This window comes from Bombina bombina, chromosome 10 (genome assembly GCF_027579735.1).
Source record: "Bombina bombina isolate aBomBom1 chromosome 10, aBomBom1.pri, whole genome shotgun sequence".
Taxonomy (NCBI): domain Eukaryota; kingdom Metazoa; phylum Chordata; class Amphibia; order Anura; family Bombinatoridae; genus Bombina; species Bombina bombina.
Genome location: NC_069508.1, coordinates 138180021 through 138203182, shown reverse-complemented (window position 1 = coordinate 138203182; position 23162 = coordinate 138180021). Strand labels below are relative to the sequence as shown.

The 23162-nt window shown below is 36.9% G+C and overlaps 1 protein-coding gene across 1 annotated transcript in view; it reads left to right on the top strand.

Moving 5' to 3' along the window:
• The window catches only part of TNNI3K (TNNI3 interacting kinase), a 587433-nt gene that overhangs the window by 223667 nt on the left and 340604 nt on the right, over window positions 1-23162 (top strand). Inside the window, exons 14-16 of the mRNA XM_053693350.1 lie at window positions 3396-3488; window positions 3578-3635; window positions 11003-11197. Of these exons, the coding sequence (XP_053549325.1) occupies window positions 3396-3488; window positions 3578-3635; window positions 11003-11197 (346 nt within the window). The remainder of the gene's footprint in view (window positions 1-3395; window positions 3489-3577; window positions 3636-11002; window positions 11198-23162) is intronic.

Genomic DNA, 23162 nt, shown 5'->3' with positions numbered 1-23162 from the left:
CAGATTATATTTTTTTGATTTAAACTCAGTCACCTCTGCACCTTGTAGTTTCTCATTTTTCTTCCTGTACCTTCGGTCGAATGACGGGGGGTGGAGCTAAGGGAGGAGCTATATAGACAGCTCTGCTGTGGTGCTCTTTGCCACTTCCTGTAGGGAAGGATAATATCCCACAAGTAAAGGATGAATCCGTGGACTCGTCTTACCATAGAAGAAATCAATTTATCAGGTAAGCATAAATTTAGTTTTTTACCCTGAAAACAGGGTGTCTCGTTAAGGGGCGTATACTACATTTTCCTATGGGAAGAAGATGCATACATTACAAAAATGCAGAATTAAATTTGTAATTAGAAAAATGAATAATTGAACCATTCTTCACATAAAAATCTGCAGGGAAAAAATGGTATTGTTAAGGGATATAAAAAATGGTAACAAAATTATTCAGCCAAAAACCTGTTTTATAAAAAAAATTATATTTAAATTACACAGGAATAAATTGAATTAAATATGCACAGTGTAAATTGTAATTTAAGTTAACTGGATGTGCAAAAAACACATAGAAATTTGTATTTATAAATATAAAGCAAAATTGTTGATTTTGCAAAAAATGGGCTGAATTTGGGAGTTCCATGGGCATATATGAAATTGTCCCTCAAACCGTAGTGTAATTCTGTAAAGAAATTCGCCCTACAGATCTCCCAGTTGTTTCCCACCAGTTAGAAGGTGGCAAGCTTTTCTCAAAACACTCAAAATACTTAAAATGATTGCTAACTTTAACAAATTAAAGCCCAGTATCAAATAATCTTAAAATTAAAAACAGGGGCACTTTCATTCATTAAACTTAAAAAAGATGCTTATTTTTTAAAATACCTTTGCGTTATGGTAAACATAACGCCGATCCCTCCACCTGCAGCTCCTGCTTTCTTTAGCAGAATGATGACGAATCCGGCTTCCTCCAATCGTTGCCCCACGAGACACCAAAGGAGGCGATACAGGTGGAGGATTGGCCCCTGTTTTTAAGATTATTTGATACTGGGCTTTAATTCGTTAAAGTTTACAATAACTTTAAAACCCTAATAGAAATAAACATCTGATAATACAAGCGATTGTAAGATGCTATACACAGAAAGCAGCGTAATGTTATTTATATTGACTGCAGGATTTTGTTTTTAAAGTGCCCTTCCTGCTAGCTTTGCTTTACGGTGCGGTGTCTCTTTCCAGCGAGCTACATTACTTTACATAGCAGCCATCTCACCGCTCTCAGGAAATGCCCCCTTATTTTACAATAATTTCACCACGGAAGCCCAATGCGAGGGTCAACATGAAAAACCACGTCTGACCTGGAGAACATTAGATAATTGGCCCCCTAGTTTTTTTCATTTGCTAAACATTTATTTTTAAGGGTTATTATTTGATTTTTAAAAGGAATTTCCACAGCTGAATAATTTATATGACAAATTGTCTTTGTATTTAAAAGAACAGTATTGGATGTTAATTTACTTTGAAGTATTACATCCTGACCAAGAAATATTTAAATCCATTAATGTGATCAATATAAACCTAAGTAAGTGTTGCTCGATAGTACAAAGTGAAGCAAGCACAAAATCAGTATACAGCTGAGTACAATCTATTTGTATGTGAATAAGTATTGAACTCTACAAACAATACAATTCTGTAGCATTGATGTCTGAGATTACCCCACCAGGATTCCCTGTAACACACTATGCTATTTATAATGTTGGCTTATAAACAGTTTTTTTTTCTGACCAACTACATAAAACATATTCTAAAGTAAGTATGTTTTAGTAAACACATTGTGCTAGATTATGAGTGGAGCACTATTTATCACTCCCGTTTGTGCTTTAAGTATGCTAGAAGTAAGCTTTTTGCACGTGTCGGGTAGAGCATTTATTACAAGTTGAAAGTAAAATGTTTTCACGACCGCATTATCGTATACCCCCATAGGCTTCAATGGAGTGCAAAAAGTGAAAAAAATGAACATCCTTCTCGTGCACAAACCCGATCGCATTCTCTCACGTGCGCTAACCAGGCACGAAAATATGAATATTTCACATTCCGATGTTCTTCACATAGCAGAATATGTTCTAACTATTCATAAATAGTTATTTACATATATATATACACTATGTATATATATATATATATATATATATATATATATATATATATTATTTTTTGTAAATTATATACAGTACCTATAACTATATATATATATATATATATATATATAGGTATAGATATATACAGATATATGTAGGAAACTCTATTTAAAAATGCATAGAACATATTCTGCTATGTGTATAATATTGGAATGTGAAATATTTACAGTAAATACATAGTATAACACTTTATTAAAAAGTAATATTGTATAAATATGCTTTAACATGTTAAAAATGCACTTGTATATATGTCTGTATGTGTGTACATATGTATTTATGTGTTTATATGTGTATATATGCCTGTATGTGTGTACATATGTATTTATGTGTTTATATGTGTATATATGTCTGTATGTGTGTACATATGTATTTATGTGTTTATATGTGTATATATGCCTGTATGTGTGTACATATGTATGTATGTGTTTATATGTGTATATATGCCTGTATGTGTGTACATATGTATTTATGTGTTTATATGTGTATATATGCCTGTATGTGTGTACATATGTATGTATGTGATTATATGTGTATATATGCCTGTATGTGTGTACATATGTATTTATGTGTTTATATGTGTATATATGCCTGTGAATACATATATACACATATAAACATATAAATGCATACTGAATGTATAAGTATTATGTATGTATCTCTATGTTAAAGCCCTTTGCAGTCTTTTTTTTTCTTCTAACACCTGAAACCTCATATATTGGAGCCCTTATATAACTTTTGTGGGGGGTTTTTAAATACTTTTTATCCGAAAGTGTTATTATGAGTGTAGCTGTACTTTTAAATGTATTTTTGAATGTGTTTTGTGACACTTTGTAGTTTTGCATAACAAGCTAAGAGGTCGTGGTAATCATTCTAGCGTAAATTGCGATGGCGGTCACGTATTTGCATTTACTTTCAACTTTTAAAATGAGTGCTCCTTCTGATGCGAACAGATAGCCACGATAATTCCGAAATCGTTGGCGCGATACAGTTAGGGTGTCCCTTGTAATCTGGCCCATAGTAGACAGAAAAATAGCATCAGGATTTTCAAGGGACAGCTCCATCAATAGTCAGAAAAACAGGTTACAGCAGCTAATATCTGTGTAATAGTCATGGCACCATTCTGGATGAATCACTAAAGAACATATTGAAGATAGATAAGTATCTGTGTTTTATGATGACATTTTTATCTTGCGGCTTTTTGTTTTACATTTCTTACAGAAAAGGCAGATGTGCTTCTCTTACGCGCTAGCTTGCCCTCGCATTTTCACCTTCAGATGTCTGAAATTGAATTTCATGAAATAATTGGATCAGGTGAGAGAAAATTCATACGTTACCAATTTCAAAGAAAAGTTATCAGTGTCATCATACACAACTTTTTACTTTACTCTTATAAACGGCAGGTTCATTTGGAAAAGTGTACAAAGGAAGATGCCGGAATAAAGTTGTGGCAGTCAAACGGTAAGTCTGAATTATTAATGTACTATTAAACATCTGGGTACAATTACAAAAGCAGGATTACTATTCATCAAGATACTGATTTTCCTCACGTGCTTGCAGCTCTCTTCAAAGTTATTGTGGCATATTATTATTATTATTATCAGGTATTTGTAGAGCGCCAACAGATTCTGCAGCGCTGTAAACATAGTCGGTGTACAGGATAGCTTTTGTAGGGGTCAAGTGGGTAGAGGGCCCTGTCGAGAGTTTCACTGTTGTAGTCGGCTCTTATGAAGCGATCTGTAAACAGCTGGGCCTGTAGGCTTACAATCTAAGGGGTTCAAGGGGAAAGCAATGGCATTAGGAAAGGTTAGTGTTGGTTGTATGCATCCCTGAATAGTAGAGTTTTTAGGGAGTGCTTGAAGCTGTTAAAACTAGGGGAGAGTCTTATGGAGCGAGGCAGGGAATTCCACAAGATGGGGGCCAGTCTGGAGAAGTCCTGTAAACGTGAATGTGAGGAAGTAACAAGAGAGGAGGAGAGGAGGAGAGGATGAGCTGATCGAAGGGGACGGGAGGGAGATGTAGGGGGGAGCAGTGCAGTTGAGAGCTTTATATGTCAGGGTGAGGATTTTATTTTTAATCCTAGAGGCAAGAGGAAGCCAGTGAAGGGATTGGCAGAGAGGTGCAGCAGATGTTTTTAATATATATCAAAGTGCGAGCGGACATGATACGATGTAGCGTATCATGTCCACTGTACATCGATAAATGCCAACAGCATACGGTGTCGTCATTTATCATTGCACAAGCAGTTCACCAGAACTGCTTGTGCAATACCGGCCCCTGCAGATTCGCAGCCAATTGGCCGCTAGCAGGGGGTTTCAATCAATCTGATCATATTCAATCTGGTTGATTTCTGTCCACCGCCTCAGAGCAGGTGGACAAGTTATGGAGCAGCAGTCTTTAGACAAGGGGCATCAAGCTCTATTCGGAGCTTGATAATTTGGCCCCATTGTCTCATTTACCCCCTTACTGGTGCCAGTTGGTCAACCTCTCGCCTAGATTACGAGTTTGGCGTTAACAGGGGTGCGGTGCTAACGAGCAGTTTATGCTCACCGCTCACTTACAGACCGCGCTTGTATTACAGGTTTTTACAAACCCGGCGTTAGCCGCAAAAAAGTGAGCGAAGAGCAAAATTTTGCTCCACATCTCACCTCAATACCAGCGCTGCATACGTTAGCGGTGAGCTGGTAAAACATGCTTGTGCATGATTTCCCCATAGGTATCAATGTGGGAGAGCCGGCTGAAAAAAAAACACCTGCAAAAAAGCAGCGTAAAGCTCCTAACGCAGCCCCATTGATTCCTATGGGGAAATAAAATTTATGTCTACACCTAACACCCTAACATGAACCCCCGAGTCTAAACACCCTTAATCTTACACTGCCGCTCTGGACACCGCCGCCACCTACATTATACTTATGAACCCCTAATCTGCTGCCCCTAACATTGCCAAACCCTACATTATATTTATTAACCCCTAATCTGCCGCCCACAACGTCGCCACCACTATAATAAAGTTATTAACCCCTAAACCTAACCCCCCCTAACTTAAATATAATTTAAATACATCTAAATAAAATTACTACAATTAACTAAATAATTCCTATTTAAAACTAAATACTTACCTATAAAATAAACCCTAAGCTAGCTACAATATAACTAATAGTTACATTGTAGCTAGCTAAGGGTTTATTTTTATTTTACAGGCAACTTTGTATTTATTTTGACTAGGTACAATAGTTATTAAATAGTTATAATAAAGACAAATTTACCTGTAAAATAAAACCTAACCTAAGTTACACTAACACCTAACACTACAATATAATTAAATAAATTAACTAAATTAAATACAATTAATTACAATTAAATAAAATTATCTAAAGTATTAAACCCCCCCACTAAATTACAGAAAATTAAAAACTTAATCTAATAGCCCTATCAAAATAAAAAAGCCCCCCCAAAATAAAAAAAAAGCCTTGCCTAAACTAAACTATCAATAGCCCTTAAAAGGGCCTTTTGCGGGGCATTGCCCCAAAGAAATCAGCTCATTTACCTGGAAAAAAAAATACAAACAACCCCCCCAACAGTAAAACCCACCACCCACACAGCCAACCCCCCAAATAAATTACTAACTAAAAAAAACCTAAGCTCCCCATTGCCCTGAAAAGGGCATTTGGATGGGCATTGCCCTTAAAAGGGCAGTTAGCTCTTTTGCAGACGCAAAGCCCTAACCTAAAAAATAAACCCACCCAATACACCCTTAAAAAAAACTAACACTAACCCCATGAAGATTCACTTACCAGGAGAAGTTTTCATCCAAGCGGCAAGATGTCCTCAATGAAGCCAGCAGAAGGGGTTCTCCAGACGAGCAGGAGTGGTCCTCCAGACGGGCAGAAGTCTTCATCCAGACGGCATCTTCTATCTTCATCCTTCCGGCGCGAAGCAGGTCCATCTTCAAGACATCCGACGCGGAGCATTCTCTTCCAACGATGCAATCAGCCAATAGGATTGAGCTGGCATTCTATTGGCTGTTCCAATCAATAGTTCAATCCTATTGGCTGATTGCATCAGCCAATAGGATTTTTTCTACCTTAATTCCGATTGGCTGATAGAATTCTATCAGCCAATCGGAATCGAAGGGACGCCATCTTGGATGACATCACTTAAAGTGATATTCATTCAGCAAGAAGACGTTGTTGGAAGAGGATGCTCCGCGTCGAATGTCTTGAAGATGGACCCGCTCCGCGCCGGAAGGATGAAGATAGAAGATGCCGTCTGGATGAAGACTTCTGCCCGTCTGGAGGACCACTTCTGCCCGTCTGGAGAACCACTTCTGCCGGCTTCATTGAGGACATCTTGCCGCTTGGATGAAGACGTCTCCCGGTAAGTGAATCTTCATGGGGTTAGTGTTAGGATTTTTTTAAGGGTGTATTGGGTGGGTTTTAATTTTAGATTAGGACTTGGGCCTGCAAAAGAGCTAAATGCCATTTTAAGGGCAACCCCAAACAAATGCACTTTTAAGGGCAATGGGAAGCTTAGGTTTTTTAGTTAGCTTTTTATTTGGGGGGTTGGTTGTGTGGGTGGTGGGTTTTACTATTGGGGGGGTTGTTTGTAATTTTTTTACAGGTAAAAGAGCTGATTTCTTTGGGGCAATGCCCCGCAAAAGGCCCTTTTAAGGGCTATTTGTAGTTTATTGTAGGTTAGGGTTTTTTTATTTTGGGGGGCTTTTTTATTTTTGTAGGGCCCTTAGATTAGGTGTAATTAGTTTAAAGCTTTGATAATTTATTTTTTATTTTTTGTAACTTAGTGTTTATTTTTTTGTGTAACTTAGTGTTTGCTATTTTCTGTAACTCTCGTTAGTTATTTGTAACTTAGTAATTTTTTAGTGTAGATTTAAATTATTTGAGTAGGGTTAGGTGTTTAAATATATAATATATTTATTTTAATTTGTAGTTTTATGTTATTTTAGTATAAAAGTTAGGTTAGATTAATTATTAATTTAATATAGTTTAATGTCATTTTATTATAATAGGGTAGGTTAATTAATAGTTTAATATAGTTTAATATAATTTTATTATAATAGTTAGAATAGGTTAATTATTAGTTTAATATAGTTTAATTTAATTTTAAAGCTAAGTTTAAATTTATTATAAGATAGGAATGAGTTCATATTTAATATAAAGTTAACGGGTTGTTAGGTTTAGGGAATTATAGGTTAATTTAGTTTATGGCGATGTGGGGGGCTGGCGGTTTAGGGGTTAATACATTTATTCAGATGCGGTGGGCTCCGGGAGAGGCAGGATAGGGGTTAATAACTTTATGTAGGGGGTGGCAGGTTAGGGGTTAATAAGTATTATGTAGGCGGTGGTGGACTCCGGGAGCAGCGGTTTAGGGGTTAATAAGTTTATTTAGTTGCGGCGGGGTCCGGGAATGGCGGGATAGGGGTTAATAACATTATGTAGGTAGCGGCGGTGTAGGGAGTGGCAGATTAGGAGTGTTTACACTTGGGGTACATGTTAGGGTGTTAGGTGTAGACGTAACTTTTATTTTCCCATAGGAATCAATGGGATATCGGGCAGCAGCAAACATGAGCTTTCACTGCTTTCAGACTCCCATTGATTCCTATGGCATCCGCCTCCTCCAGGGCGGCGGATTGAAAACCAGGTACGCTGGGCCGGAATAGTGCCGAGCGTACCTGGTAGGTATCTGATAAATGGCAAAAGTAGTCAGATAGTGCCGAATTTGCATTCGGAACATCTGTAGTGAAGTAAGCATCAATCTGTGTCGGACTGAGACCGGTGGATCGTATGTTACATTACAAAATTCTACTTTTGCCGGTCTGTAGCCTTTGATAAATAAGGCGAATCAAGCTCTCCACAATTACGCTGCGGAATTCCAGCGTAATTTGTGGTTGACGGCTTGATAAATAGAGGCCTATAAAACAAGGGGAGTTGCCATGTTGTAACTTAGGTTACCTTCTCTGCTGTGACCATTCAGAAACAGTTATAAATTGGTCAATAGAGTGTGCAGCCAATGGGGCCTATTTATCAAGCCGTCAACCGCAAATATGCTGGAATTCCGCAGCGTAATTGTGGCGAGCCTGATTCTCCTTAGTTATCAAACCCTACAGACCAGCAAAAGTAGAATTTTGTGATGTAACATACGATCCGCTGGTCTCAGTCAGACACAGATCGATGCTTACGTCACTACAGATGTTCCGAATGCAAGTTCGGCACTATCTGACTACTTTTGCAAATTATCAAATTTCTACCAGATACGCTCGGCACTATTTCGGCCCAGTGTACCTGGTTTTCAATACGCCGCCCTGGAGGCGGCGGATGCCATAGGAATCAATGGGAGTCTGAAAGCAGCAAAGCTCATGTTTGCTGCTGCCAGATATCCCATTGATTCCTATGGGAGAATAAAAGTTATGTTTACACCTAACACCCTAACATGTACCCCGAGTCTAAACACCCTTAATCTGCCGCTCTGACACAGCCGCCACCTACTTTATACTTATTAACCCCTAATCTGCCGCCCCTAACATCGCCACCACCTACCTACATTTATTAACCCCTAATCTGTTGCCCCCAATGTTGCCGCCACTATATTAAAGTTATTAACCCCTAAACCTAACTCTAACCCTAACCCTAACACCCCCTAACTTAAATATTATTTAAATAAATCTAAATAAAATTACTATCATTAACTAAATTATTCCTATTTAAAACTAAATACTTACCTGTAAAATAAACCCTAAGCTAGCTACAATATAACCAATAGTTACATTGTATCTAGCTTAGGGTTTATTTTTATTTTACAGGCAAGTTTGTATTTATTTTAACTAGGTAGAATAGTTATTAAATAGTTATTAACTATTTACTAGCTACCTAGCTAAAATAAATACAAAAGTACCTGTAAAATAAAACCTAACCTAAGTTAAAATAACACCTAACACTACACTATAATTAAATAAATTAACTAAATTAACAACAATTAAATAAATTAAATTAAATTAGCTAAAGTACAAAAACAAACAAACACTAAATTACAGAAAATAAAAACAAATTACATATATTTAAATTTTATAGCCCTATCAAAATAAAAAAAGCCCCCCCAAAATAAAATAAAAAACCCTAGCCTAAACTAAATTACCAATAGCCCTTAAAAGGGCCTTTTGCGGGGCATTGCCCCAAAGAAATCAGCTCTTTTACCTGTAAAAAAAATACAAACAACCCCCCAACAGTAAAACCCACCACCCACACAACCAACCCCCCAAATAAATTACTAACTAAAAAAGCCTAAGCTCCCTATTGCCCTGAAAAGGGCATTTGGATGGGCATTGTCCTTAAATGGGCAGTTGGCTCTTTTGCAGGCCCAAAGTACCAAACCTAAAAAATAAACCCACCCAATACACCCTTAAATCAATCCTAACACTAACCCCATGAGGATTCACTTACCGGGAGACGTCTTCATCCAAGCGGCAAGATGTCCTCAACAAATCCAGCAGAAGTTGTAGTCCAGACGGGCATCTTCAAGATATTCATGTGATATTTTCTTGTCAGCTTTTTACAGCTATACTGCACCACTTTCAAGTGATTTAGCATATGAGTATTATAATCCTTTAATGTATATGATAGGCATCTCACAACTCACAGGACAGCCCTCCTTTTTTAGATAATTCCCTGAAACAATCTCTGCGAGCGTCATGCAATGTATTGATTTTCTGGCCCATAAGAGAATGATTCAAAATGTATTAGAGTGCTTTGCTTTTTTTTTAATGGAAAGGAGTCTTGTCAACCAGCGAACTTTAGAGTACCAGGACTTATATACACAATCATATACTTCCTGCTAATTTCACTTTAAAGTTAAAGGGACACTGGACCCAAATTTTTTCTTTCATGATTCAGATAGAGCAAGCACATTTAAGCAGCTTTCTAATTTACTCCTATTATCATTTTTTCTTCGTTCTCTTGCTTTTTTTATTTGAAAAAGAAGGCATCTAAGCTATTTTTTGGTTCAGGACCATGGAAAGCACTTGTTTATTGGTGGGTGAATTTATCCACCAATCAGCAAGAACAACACAGTGTGTTCACCAAAAATGGTCCGGCATCTAAACTTACATTCTTGCATTTCAAATAAAGATACCAAGAGAATGAAGAAAATTTGATAATAGGAGTAAATTAGAAAGTTGCTTAAAATTGCATGCTCTATCTAATTCACGAAAGAAAAAAAATTGGGTTCAGTGTCCATTTAAACTGCTTTTACTCAAGCATTTTTCATGAAAAAAAATATTTGAACACGGCTACATTATACATAATAGAAAAAAAATCAGTAAAATGTCCCTTTGACCAATAATTTTAGTTCATGGTGTTCAAGTTTTTATCAGTTTTATATAATTTAAAGTAATTTTTAAATTAATATTTTTTAAATGTTCAGACACTCAGTTGTAATCAACAATGATATGTAACTTGAAACAGGCTAAACGTTTTTTTTACAAGGTCAAGCCTGTGCTATTAATGAAGTAAAAAAATCCTATGAAAAATTGCTGTAAAAGTGTTTTCTGAAGGATTGAAATATGGCAGTTGAATTCTCCCCATACAGAGTATAGGGAGTGTTTTCATGCCACAAACACATTTGAAAGAGTTTGTGATGAGTGGGTTGCCACAGATTTTTCTGTTAGATTGCAATGTCTACAAATCTAAAAACTCAGCAAAAAGCCAGTCAATACATATCACACAAAATTATGATTGTTTGAACTGGGAGCCATTTTGTTCTTGAACACAACTTATTTTTACAGCATTTTGATCTTGTTTTCTTATTTTTTCCTATAGATACAGAGCAAACACATACTGTTCTAAATCAGATGTGGATATGTTTTGCCGTGAGGTCTCCATTTTATGCCGTCTCAACCATCCATGTGTCATTCAGTTTGTTGGCGCTTGCTTAGATGACCCAAGTCAGTTTGCAATTGTTACTCAGTATATCTCTGGAGGGTCACTTTTTTCTCTACTTCATGAACAAAAAAGGTAATTCTAACCATCAAACTCAGTGTGTAGTTTCATTAAACCCTTAAAAGACTCCTTAAAGGAATAGTCTATTCAAAATTAAACTTTCATGATTAAGACAGAGCATGCAATGTTAAGCAACTTTCCAATTTACTCCTATTATCAATTTTTTTTGTTCTCTTTATTTGTATGTAAGCTTAGGAGCCGGACCATTTTTGGTTCAGCACCTCGGTAGCGCTTGCTGATTGGTGGCTACATTTAGACACCAATCAGAAAGTGCTACCCAGGTGCTAAACCAAAAATGGGCCGACTCCTATGCTTACATTCTTTCTTTTTCAAATAAAGATAACAAGAGAACGAAGAAAAATTGATAATAGGTTTAAATTAGAAAGTTGCTTAAAATTGTCTGCTCTATTTGAATCATGAAAGTTTAACTTTGACTAGACTATTCCTTTATGAAGTTTTTTGTATCAGTTTAAACAAAAAAAAGAGACTTTATTTTTATTCTTTCAGTGGATGACGGTTTTGACTAGCTTTTTATTTACACAGTTAAGACATTATTGTAAAATTATGAAAAAACTTGAAAGAAATCTGTAACAAGATTTATTATTACATCCCACAAAAACCTGTTGCTAAACAATTTTAGAAATAAAATCTCAAAATGTGTTCTTTGGCATCCTCTCAGTCAGCTAAGACTCAATATGCGTAGAATTGTTATTATTTCTGATAGTTATAAGTTCAGTATTTGCAGCTGTATATCTCATCTTCTAAAGTGGTTCAATGGGGCAACTCTCATTTAGCATGGCATAACTACCCAAATATTAAAAACTGACTAATAAAACTATATATATATTCTAAAATGAAACAACCCAAGGTATTTATCTAGCTTTTTGGATCTCACTCAGTTGACCATGAGATGTACGCCAAATGCGATCAAATGCAAAGCAAAATCAATCAATAACTGGGGTTCTCAATTAAATTATTTTCACACAACAAACACAAAAAATATTTAATGTAGGTAATCTATAGGTGAAATATATATGTTTAGTAGATCAGCAAATAAGATGGTAGAAATAAAACAGATTAGCTTTTTAAAATGCTGTTTGTGATATAATATAGGTAATCTGTAGGTGAAATCTGAAAACTATAGGTGGCAAAACCAAACAGGTAAGCAGTCTGTAGGTGGCAATAATACAAATAGCAATTAGCTTCTTAAAAAGCATTTTGTAAAAATATCAAGTAAGCTGAAAAGCAGGAAGAGATCATTTTTCAACATGTGATTACTGCCAATTTCAGTGATCATTAGGCAAAGGATTACTGCTATTGGTTCCTTCTTATCTAGGTTTCAGCGCTATTGGTAAATGGCCATAGGGGTAATGGGATTAAAGAAACATGAAACATAGGAGATTTTAATATAAAATGATTAATTATAAGTTGTAAATAAACAATGCAGTAAATTTAAAGGGACATCAAACCCACATGTTTTCTTTCATGATAGAGATAGTGAATATAATTTTAAACAACAATCCAATTTAAAACACAAAGGAAACAAGGACATGAAAATTGCCTAGCACAATGTGTACCAAAATGGTATGATATATTGTACAGAATACTCAAAAAAAGAGAGCACCTCCAGGTGCTCTAATAGCAGACTGGAACCTCCCAGCCGTCCAGCTGACTGATCTCAGGTACCAGGATACAAATGCACTTCAGATCGCAGGATACACAGTTACTCCGATATTCATTCATCAGATGTCAACAATAAAATGGATCTTTCTTTCATGTAATTAGCAAGAGTCCATGAGCTAGTGACGTATGGGATATACATTCCTACCAGGAGGGGCAAAGTTTCCCAAACCTTAAATGCCTATAAATACACCCCTCACCACACCCACAAATCAGTTTTTACAAACTTTGCCTCCGATGGAGGTGGTGAAGTAAGTTTGTGCTAGATTCTACGTTGATATGCGCTCCGCAGCAAGTTGGAGCCCGGTTTTCCTCTCAGCGTGCAGTGAATGTCAGAGGGATGTGAGGAGAGTATTGCCTATTTGAATGCAGTGATCTCCTTCTACGGGGTCTATTTCATAGGTTCTCTGTTATCGGTCGTAGAGATTCATCTCTTACCTCCCTTTTCAGATCGACGATATGCTCTTATATTTACCATTACCTCTGCTGATTCTCGTTTCAGTACTGGTTTGGCTTTCTACTACATGTAGATGAGTGTCCTGGGGTAAGTAAGTCTTATTTTCTGTGACACTCCTAGCCATGGTTGGGCACTTTATTTATAAAGTTCTAAATATATGTATTCAAACATTTATTTGCCTTGACTCAGAATGTTCAACTTTCCTTATTTTCAGACAGTCAGTTTCATATTTGGGATTATGCATTGAATTATCATATTTTTCTTACCTCAAAAATTTGTCTTTTTTCCCTGTGGGCTGTTAGGCTCGCGGGGGCTGAAAATGCTTCTTTTTATTGCGTCATTCTTGGCGCTGACTTTTTTGGCGCAAAAATTCTTTTCCGTTTCCGGCGTCATACGTGTCGCCGGAAGTTACGTCATTTTTTTGACGTTATTTTGCGCCAAAAATGTCGGCGTTCCGGATGTGGCGTCATTTTTGGCGCCAAAAGCATTTAGGCGCCAAATAATGTGGGCGTCTTATTTGGCGCTAAAAAATATGGGCGTCGCTTTTGTCTCCACATTATTTCAGTCTCATTTTTCATTTGCTTCTGGTTGCTAGAAGCTTGATATTTGGCATTCTTTCCCATTCCTGAAACTGTCTTATAAGGAATTTGATCTATTTTGCTTTATATGTTGTTTTTTCTCTTACATATTGCAAGATGTCTCACGTTGCATCTGAGCCAGAAGATACTACAGGAAAATCACTGCCTGCTGGATCTACCAAAGCTAAGTGTATCTGCTGTAAATTTTTGGTAGCTATTCCTCCAGCTGTTGTTTGTAATAATTGTCATGACAAACTTGTTAAAGCAGATAATATTTCCTTTAGTAATGTACCATTGCCTGTTGCAGTTCCCTCAACATCTAAGGTGCAGAATGTTCCTGATAACATAAGAGATTTTGTTTCTGAATCCATAAAGAAGGCTTTGTCTGTTATTTCTCCTTCTAGTAAACGTAAAAAGTCTTTTAAATCTTCTCTCTCTACAGATGAATTTTTAAATGAACACCATCATTCTGATTCTTTGGACTCTTCTGGTTCAGAGGATTCTATCTCAGAGATTGATGCTGATAAATCTTCATATTTATTTAAGATGGAATTTATTCGCTCTTTACTTAAAGAAGTACTAATTGCTTTAGAAATAGAGGATTCTAGTCCTCTTGATACTAATTCTATACGTTTGGATAAGGTTTTTAAAGCTCCTGCGGTTATTCCAGAAGTTTTTCCTGTTCCTAATGCTATTTCTGCAGTGATTTCCAAAGAATGGGATAAATTGGGTAATTCATTTACTCCTTCTAAACGTTTTAAGCAATTATATCCTGTTCCGCCTGACAGGTTAGAATTTTGGGACAAAATCCCTAAAGTTGATGGGGCTATTTCTACCCTTGCTAAACGTACTACCATTCCTACGTCAGATGGTACCTCGTTTAAGGATCCTTTAGATAGAAAAATTGAATCCTTTCTAAGAAAAGCTTATCTGTGTTCAGGTAATCTTCTTAGACCTGCTATATCATTGGCTGATGTTGCTGCAGCTTCAACTTTTTGGTTGGAAACCCTAGCGCAACAAGTAGCAAATCGTGATTCTCATGATATTATTATTCTTCTTCAGCATGCTAATAATTTTATCTGTGATGCCATTTTTGATATTATTAGAGTTGATGTTAGGTTTATGTCTCTAGCTATCTTAGCCAGAAGAGCTTTATGGCTTAAGACTTGGAATGCTGATATGGCTTCTAAATCAACTCTACTTTCCATTTCTTTCCAGGGAAACAAATTATTTGGTTCTCAGTTGGATTCTATTATTTCAACTGTTACTGGTGGGAAAGGAACTTTTTTACCACAGGATAAAAAATCTAAAGGTAAAAACAGGGCTAACAATCGTTTTCGTTCCTTTCGTTTCAACAAAGAACAAAAGCCTGATCCTTCATCCTCAGGAGCAGTTTCAGTTTGGAAACCATCTCCAGTCTGGAATAAATCCAAGCCTGCTAGAAAGGCAAAGCCTGCTTCTAAGTTCACATGAAGGTACGGCCCTCATTCCAGTTCAGCTGGTAGGGGGCAGGTTACGTTTTTTCAAAGAAATTTGGATCAATTCTGTTCACAATCTTTGGATTCAGAGCATTGTTTCAGAAGGGTACAGAATTGGTTTCAAGATGAGACCTCCTGCAAAGAGATTTTTTCTTTCCCGTGTCCCAGTAAATCCAGTGAAAGCTCAAGCATTTCTGAATTGTGTTTCAGATCTAGAGTTGGCTGGAGTAATTATGCCAGTTCCAATTTCGGAACAGGGGATGGGGTTTTATTCAAATCTCTTCATTGTACCAAAGAAGGAGAATTCCTTCAGACCAGTTCTGGATCTAAAATTATTGAATCGTTATGTAAGGATACCAACGTTCAAGATGGTAACTGTAAGGACTATATTGCCTTTTGTTCAGCAAGGGAATTATATGTCCACAATAGATTTACAGGATGCATATCTGCATATTCCGATTCATCCAGATCATTTTCAGTTCCTGAGATTCTCTTTTCTAGACAAGCATTACCAATTTGTGGCTCTACCGTTTGGCCTTGCTACAGCTCCAAGAATTTTCACAAAGATTCTCGGTGCCCTTCTGTCTGTAATCAGAGAACAGGGTATTGTGGTATTTCCTTATTTGGACGATATCTTGGTACTTGCTCAGTCTTTACATTTAGCAGAGTCTCATACGAATCGACTTGTGTTGTTTCTTCAAGATCATGGTTGGAGGATCAATTTACCAAAAAGTTCTTTGATTCCTCAAACAAGGGTAACCTTTCTGGGTTTCCAGATAGATTCAGTGTCCATGACTCTGTCTTTAACAGACAAGAGACGTCTAAAATTGATTACAGCTTGTCGAAACCTTCAGTCACAATCATTCCCTTCGGTAGCCTTATGCATGGAAATTCTAGGTCTTATGACTGCTGCATCGGACGCGATCCCCTTTGCTCGTTTTCACATGCGACCTCTTCAGCTCTGTATGCTGAACCAATGGTGCAGGGATTACACGAAGATATCTCAATTAATATCTTTGAAACCGATTGTTCGACACTCTCTAACGTGGTGGACAGATCACCATCGTTTAATTCAGGGGGCTTCTTTTGTTCTTCCGACCTGGACTGTAATTTCAACAGATGCAAGTCTCACAGGTTGGGGAGCTGTGTGGGGATCTCTGACGGCACAGGGAGTTTGGGAATCTCAGGAGGTGAGATTACCGATCAATATTTTGGAACTCCGTGCAATTTTCAGAACTCTTCAGTTTTGGCCTCTTCTGAAGAGAGAATCGTTCATTTGTTTTCAGACAGACAATGTCACAACTGTGGCATACATCAATCATCAAGGAGGGACTCACAGTCCTCTGGCTATGAAAGAAGTATCTCGAATTTTGGTTTGGGCGGAATCCAGCTCCTGTCTAATCTCTGCGGTTCATATCCCAGGTGTAGACAATTGGGAAGCGGATTATCTCAGTCGCCAAACGTTGCATCCGGGCGAATGGTCTCTTCACCCAGAGGTATTTCTTCAGATTGTTCAAATGTGGGGGCTTCCAGAGATAGATCTGATGGCCTCTCATCTAAACAAGAAACTTCCCAGGTATCTGTCCAGATCCCGGGATCCTCAGGCGGAGGCAGTGGATGCATTATCACTTCCTTGGAAGTATCATCCTGCCTATATCTTTCCGCCTCTAGTTCTTCTTCCAAGAGTAATCTCCAAGATTCTGAGGGAATGCTCGTTTGTTCTGCTAATAGCTCCGGCATGGCCTCACAGGTTTTGGTATGCGGATCTTGTCCGGATGGCATCTTGCCAACCATGGACTCTTCCGTTAAGACCAGACCTTCTGTCGCAAGGTCCTTTTTTCCATCCGGATCTGAAATCCTTAAATTTAAAGGTATGGAGATTGAACGCTTGATTCTTAGTCAAAGAGGTTTCTCTGACTCTGTGATTGATACTATGTTACAGGCTCGTAAATCTGTATCTAGAGAGATATATTATAGAGTCTGGAAGACTTATATTTCTTGGTGTCTTACTCATCATTTTTCTTGGTATTCTTTTAGAATTCCGAGAATATTACAATTTCTTCAGGATGGTTTAGATAAGGGTTTGTCCGCAAGTTCCTTGAAAGGACAAATCTCTGCTCTTTCTGTTCTTTTTCACAGAAAGATTGCTATTCTTCCTGATATTCATTGTTTTGTACAAGCTTTGGTTCGTATAAAACCTGTCATTAAGTCAATTTCTCCTCCATGGAGTTTGAATTTGGTTCTGGGAGCTCTTCAAGTTCCTCCGTTTGAACCTATGCATTCATTGGACATTAAATTGCTTTCTTGGAAAGTTTTGTTCCTTTTGGCCATCTCTTCTGCCAGAAGAGTTTCTGAATTATCTGCTCTTTCTTGTGAGTCTCCTTTTCTGATTTTTCATCAGGATAAGGCGGTGTTGCGAACTTCTTTTGAATTTTTACCTAAGGTTGTGAATTCCAACAACATTAGTAGAGAAATCGTGGTTCCTTCATTATGTCCTAATCCTAAGAATTCTAAGGAGAAATCATTACATTCTTTGGATGTTGTTAGAGCTTTGAAATATTATGTTGAAGCTACTAAATCTTTCCGAAAGACTTCTAGTCTATTTGTCATCTTTTCTGGTTCTAGAAAAGGCCAGAAAGCTTCTGCCATTTCTTTGGCATCCTGGTTGAAATCTTTAATTCATCTTGCCTATGTTAAATCGGGTAAGACTCCGCCTCAGAGGATTACAGCTCATTCTACTAGGTCAGTTTCTACTTCCTGGGCGTTTAGGAATGAAGCTTCAGTTGATCAGATTTGCAAAGCAGCGACTTGGTCCTCTTTGCATACTTTTACTAAATTCTACCATTTTGATGTATTCTCTTCTTCTGAAGCAGTTTTTGGTAGAAAGGTACTTCAGGCAGTGGTTTCGGTTTGAATCTTCTGCTTATGTTTTTTCATTAAACTTTATTTTGGGTGTGGATTATTTTCAGCAGGAATTGGCTGTCTTTATTTTATCCCTCCCTCTCTAGTGACTCTTGTGTGGAAAGATCCACATCTTGGGTATTCATTATCCCATACGTCACTAGCTCATGGACTCTTGTTAATTACATGGAAGAAAACATAATTTATGTAAGAACTTACCTGATAAATTCATTTCTTTCATATTAACAAGAGTCCATGAGGCCCACCCTTTTTTTGTGGTGGTTATGATTTTTTTGTATAAAGCACAATTATTCCAATTCCTTATTTTATATGCTTCGCACTTTTTTCTTATCACCCCACTTCTTGGCTATTCGTTAAACTGATTTGTGGGTGTGGTGAGGGGTGTATTTATAGGCATTTTAAGGTTTGGGAAACTTTGCCCCTCCTGGTAGGAATGTATATCCCATACGTCACTAGCTCATGGACTCTTGTTAATATGAAAGAAATGAATTTATCAGGTAAGTTCTTACATAAATTATGTTTTTTGGCACAGTGTAATTGCATCAAAATCTTTATTAAAAACTTAATTGACAATGCGTTTCACAGCCCCACTGGCTTGTTTCATCAGGTTCTGTCAACTGCTTAGAAAAAAGTGTGCATAAGGACTGAATAGCTTACTCTGGGATACCAGTAAATTAACACACCAAATCAAACTTTATTACCCCCCCCTTATTTCCCGAAATAAGGACACAACAACAGGGCTGGGAGGAAGACCCTCGGGATCACACTAGCAGGTTACTTAGTAACCAACAGCATATGCAAATATGCCTGGCGTGCATGAGTCCCTAACCATAACTCCTACTTTGGGAGGTAGAGGCCCAATTCCGATTCAGGATATGATGGAGTCCCTTTGGATGACTCCGCCCCATCAGATGTTTTAGTCAAGGGGGTTAGGATGATTTTTCTGGCCTGCCTACCTGCAAGGAGAAGGCACCCTAGGCTCGGACCTAGTGACGTCGCCTTTCCTCCAGCCTGACCAATCACTCCACCCCAAGGCTTCAAAATTTGGCCGCTACCTCTCGCCGCTAGAGCAAACTATAGCTCCTGCCCTTAAGGGACCCAGCTCTTGACAGCCGAAAAGAGCCAAATAAGAGGCTGGTGGAGGCCCAAACATTACAAACACGGGCTTACCCAAGGCTAGCTCGACTAACCCTACCCCCGCCATGTTAACTAAAGTCGAAACACAGCCGCTGCTCATGCCGCCCGCCATGTTTCTTTTCCAGGGAAGGGAGGGTGGGCAACTCCAACTTCTTGAAGAAACACCGGAGGAAAGTGGCAGAACTCTCCAGAACATCTGTTCTTAAACCTCAAGGTGAGTCACTCTCCTTAAACTGCAACATTGTTGCATCTCCATCTTTTCTTCACATTCCTATCCCTGCCAGGCTACAGCCCTTAATACGTTTCATTCCCACTAGGGGTCACTACACTATCAAAATCAGCAGCATGCTGAAACTGAGTGCAGCAAACATCAAATGCTTTCTAAGCAGTTGGCACGACCTGATGAAACAGTCCTGTGAGGCTGAGAAACGCGCAGCCTTTTAAGTTTATCATAAAGATTTTAATGCAATTACACTTTGCCACAAAGATCCATTTTATTGTTGAAAACTAATGAATGAATATTGGAGTACCTGTTTATATGAATTAATATATGAATATATTCATGTATATGAATGACTATATGTTCCAATTTGTTTATGCATTTAAATGAGGTGTAAATTCATGATTTAGATGCTAGAGCATATAATTAAACAACAAACACGCTTAAAATGTTACTTATATTATCAAACTGACTTTTTTTTTTGCTATCCTTTGTTACAAAGCATAACTAGAGGTTTTTCTTATGCACTATATAGTGACAGTGCTTGTAACAGTTTTATACATATGTTGCTCAAGACAATTATACATTCCTGAGCCTACCTACGTATGCTGTTCAGCAATTTAACAATAAAAGTTGGAAAGATTTTTTCTTTGAATAGTACACACTCCAAATCTCTGAAAGTTTAATTTGACTTCCATGCTCCATTAATTTCAAAATTATCCATGCATTTTATTAAAATAGTCTTCCCTCATATGCCATTAGCAGATTGTGCATGCGCTCAACTGAAGCGCCAGAGATAAAAACCAGTAGAACCTGCATAACAAAATCATTTTGGAAAGTGAAATGAATCAGAATTGCAGAGTATCCATAGTCAGAATAAGGATTGTAGGGTATAGGGGTTACTCAGGTTCTGAATCACCTTTGTTGTCTAGGGGTTATAATTAAAATAAAAACGTGATTCTTCTGTAAAAAGGTTTATTTCAGTGAGACAGCAGGGCAGGCTGTTCTCTTGGGTTACAAGCAGATAACTGTACAGCATGATGGTGTGAATTGAATATAACAACATTCAGAGAAATAGACCAGAGTTATACAGTACAACCAAAGCTAAACTATAGTATAACTATTCTACAAAAAAGCTAATATCCCATTTCATTTTCAGCGCTGTAAAGTGAGGTATACCTGTATAGGTAGAAATGGTTAAAGGGACACTTAGGTCAAAATAAAACTTTCATGATTCAGATACAGCATGCAATTTTAAACAACTTTCCAGTTAACTTGCATTAACAAAATGTGCACAGTCTTTATATTAACAATTTTTGAGTCCCCAGCTTCTGCTGCACACGTACAAGAATTCACAGGATATACGTATATATGCATTTGTGATTGGCTGATGGCTGTCACATGATACAGGAGTATCATAAATATAACTGAAATTTGTAAAAAAATAAATAAAAAAAAATCTGCTACTCATTTGAAGTTCAAACCATGGGTTAGATTTACCGGAGGTGTAGCGAATCATGTCCGCTCAACCTCGCTAAATGCAGACAGCATACGCTGTCTGCATTTATCATTGCACAAGCATTTCTAGTGAAATGTTTGTGCAATGCCGCCTCCTTCTCACTGGCGGCTGATCGGTCACTAGCAGGGGCCATCAATTATCCCGATCGTATCGGATCTGGATGATTTCAGTCCGCCACCTAAAAGGTGGTAGAGAAGTTAAGGTGTATCTCTCTACAGCTAAACTTGAGTTTATCAGCTCTATCTCTAAGAGAAGTCACTGTTTCTTGTTTCAAGTATAATGAATTACAACAGATGTATCTCTGAATATAAGCCACTGTCTCCTGACTAGCTATAATTACACAGCAAATGTTAGCAAATGCTTGGTTGGCTGTGATCAGCTTTTGCTCACTTTCAACCATCTTTCAGTTCCACTGTATTTGCAAAATTATTGGAAATACTTGTAATGTACCATTATATACCATTGCTCTTTATCCCACATTCATAACTAAAGTTATTAAATAAAAAAAAATGATTGAAAATGATATAAAAACACAGCTTAAATGGAAATGAAACCCAATTTTTTTCTTTCATGATTAAGATAAAGAATACAATTTTAAACAGCATTCCAATTTACTTCTATTATCTAAATTGTTTCAAGGGCCATAATACCCAAATGTTTAAACACTTGAAAGTGATGCAGTATAGCTGTAAAAAGCTGACTAGAAAATATCACCTGAACATCTCTATGTAAAAAAGAAAGATATTTTACCTCCAAAGTTTCTCAGTAGCCACCTCCCATTGTAAAGGACTTCTAAGTAGGGATGGGCGAATGTGTTTATATTCTAATTTGAATTTGAATGTTAGAACGAATGTTATTGTAGAAATTCGATTTACATAATAGAATGTTGATAAGAACGAATATTCTTAAAAATTCGATTTTCGAATGTTAGTTACAGTTTTTGAATGTCACATTCGAATTTGAATGTCACATTCAAATTTGAATGTCACTTTCGATTCGAATTTTACATTTATAAAACACAATTGTAGACTAGAAACACTATTTCGAATTAAAATGTCACATTCGAATCGAATATCACATTCGAATTTTAATATTACATTTATAAAACACAGCATTAGAGTAGAAATACTATTGCGAATTTGAATGTCCCATTTGAATCAAATATCACATTCGAATCGAATATCACATTCGAATCGAATATCACATTTATTAAACACAGTTGTAAACTAGAAATACTATTTCAAATTCGAATGTCACATTCGAATTCGAATTTTACATTTAAAAAACACAGTATTAGACTAGAAATACTATTTCAAATTCGAATGTGACATTCAAATGTAGCATTCGAATTCGAATATTACATTTATTAAACACAGTTGAAGACTAGAAATACTATTTTGAATTTGAATGTCACATTCGATTTCGAATATTACATTTCGGAATTGAATGAATACATAGCTAAACATTCTATTATGCGAACGAATATTTTCGAATTTTATTGAAAAATTCTAAACCGAAAATTTGAACATAGAATGTTAGAATGTTATATAAACATTCGAAATTTTATTCGAACGAACGAATGTATCAAAATTCGTTTTAAATTTAGAATTTTTAGAAACATTCGCCCTCCCTACTTCTAAGCAGCAAATCAGTATGTCTGTCCCGGGACAGCGGAAGGAGCGAGCTTTCTTGCACACTCATCTTATTTCCCTATTCAGTGTAACGAAGTTTACAATGAAATCTCATGCGAGTTAAGTGAAATCTCATGAGATCAAAGTAAAAGAGTTCATGACCTCAGCACTGTTGATGCTGATTGGCTGCTGTTAATTTCTTAATTTTTATTTTTATTTTACCTGCAGCTGGGCTGCAGCTGAATTATAATTTTTTACACAGAACTTACTCTGCTGAGCTGAGGAAATTGTGAGGTAAAATATCTTCCTTTTTTACATAGAGATGCTCAGGTGATATTTTCCTGTCAGTTGTATACAG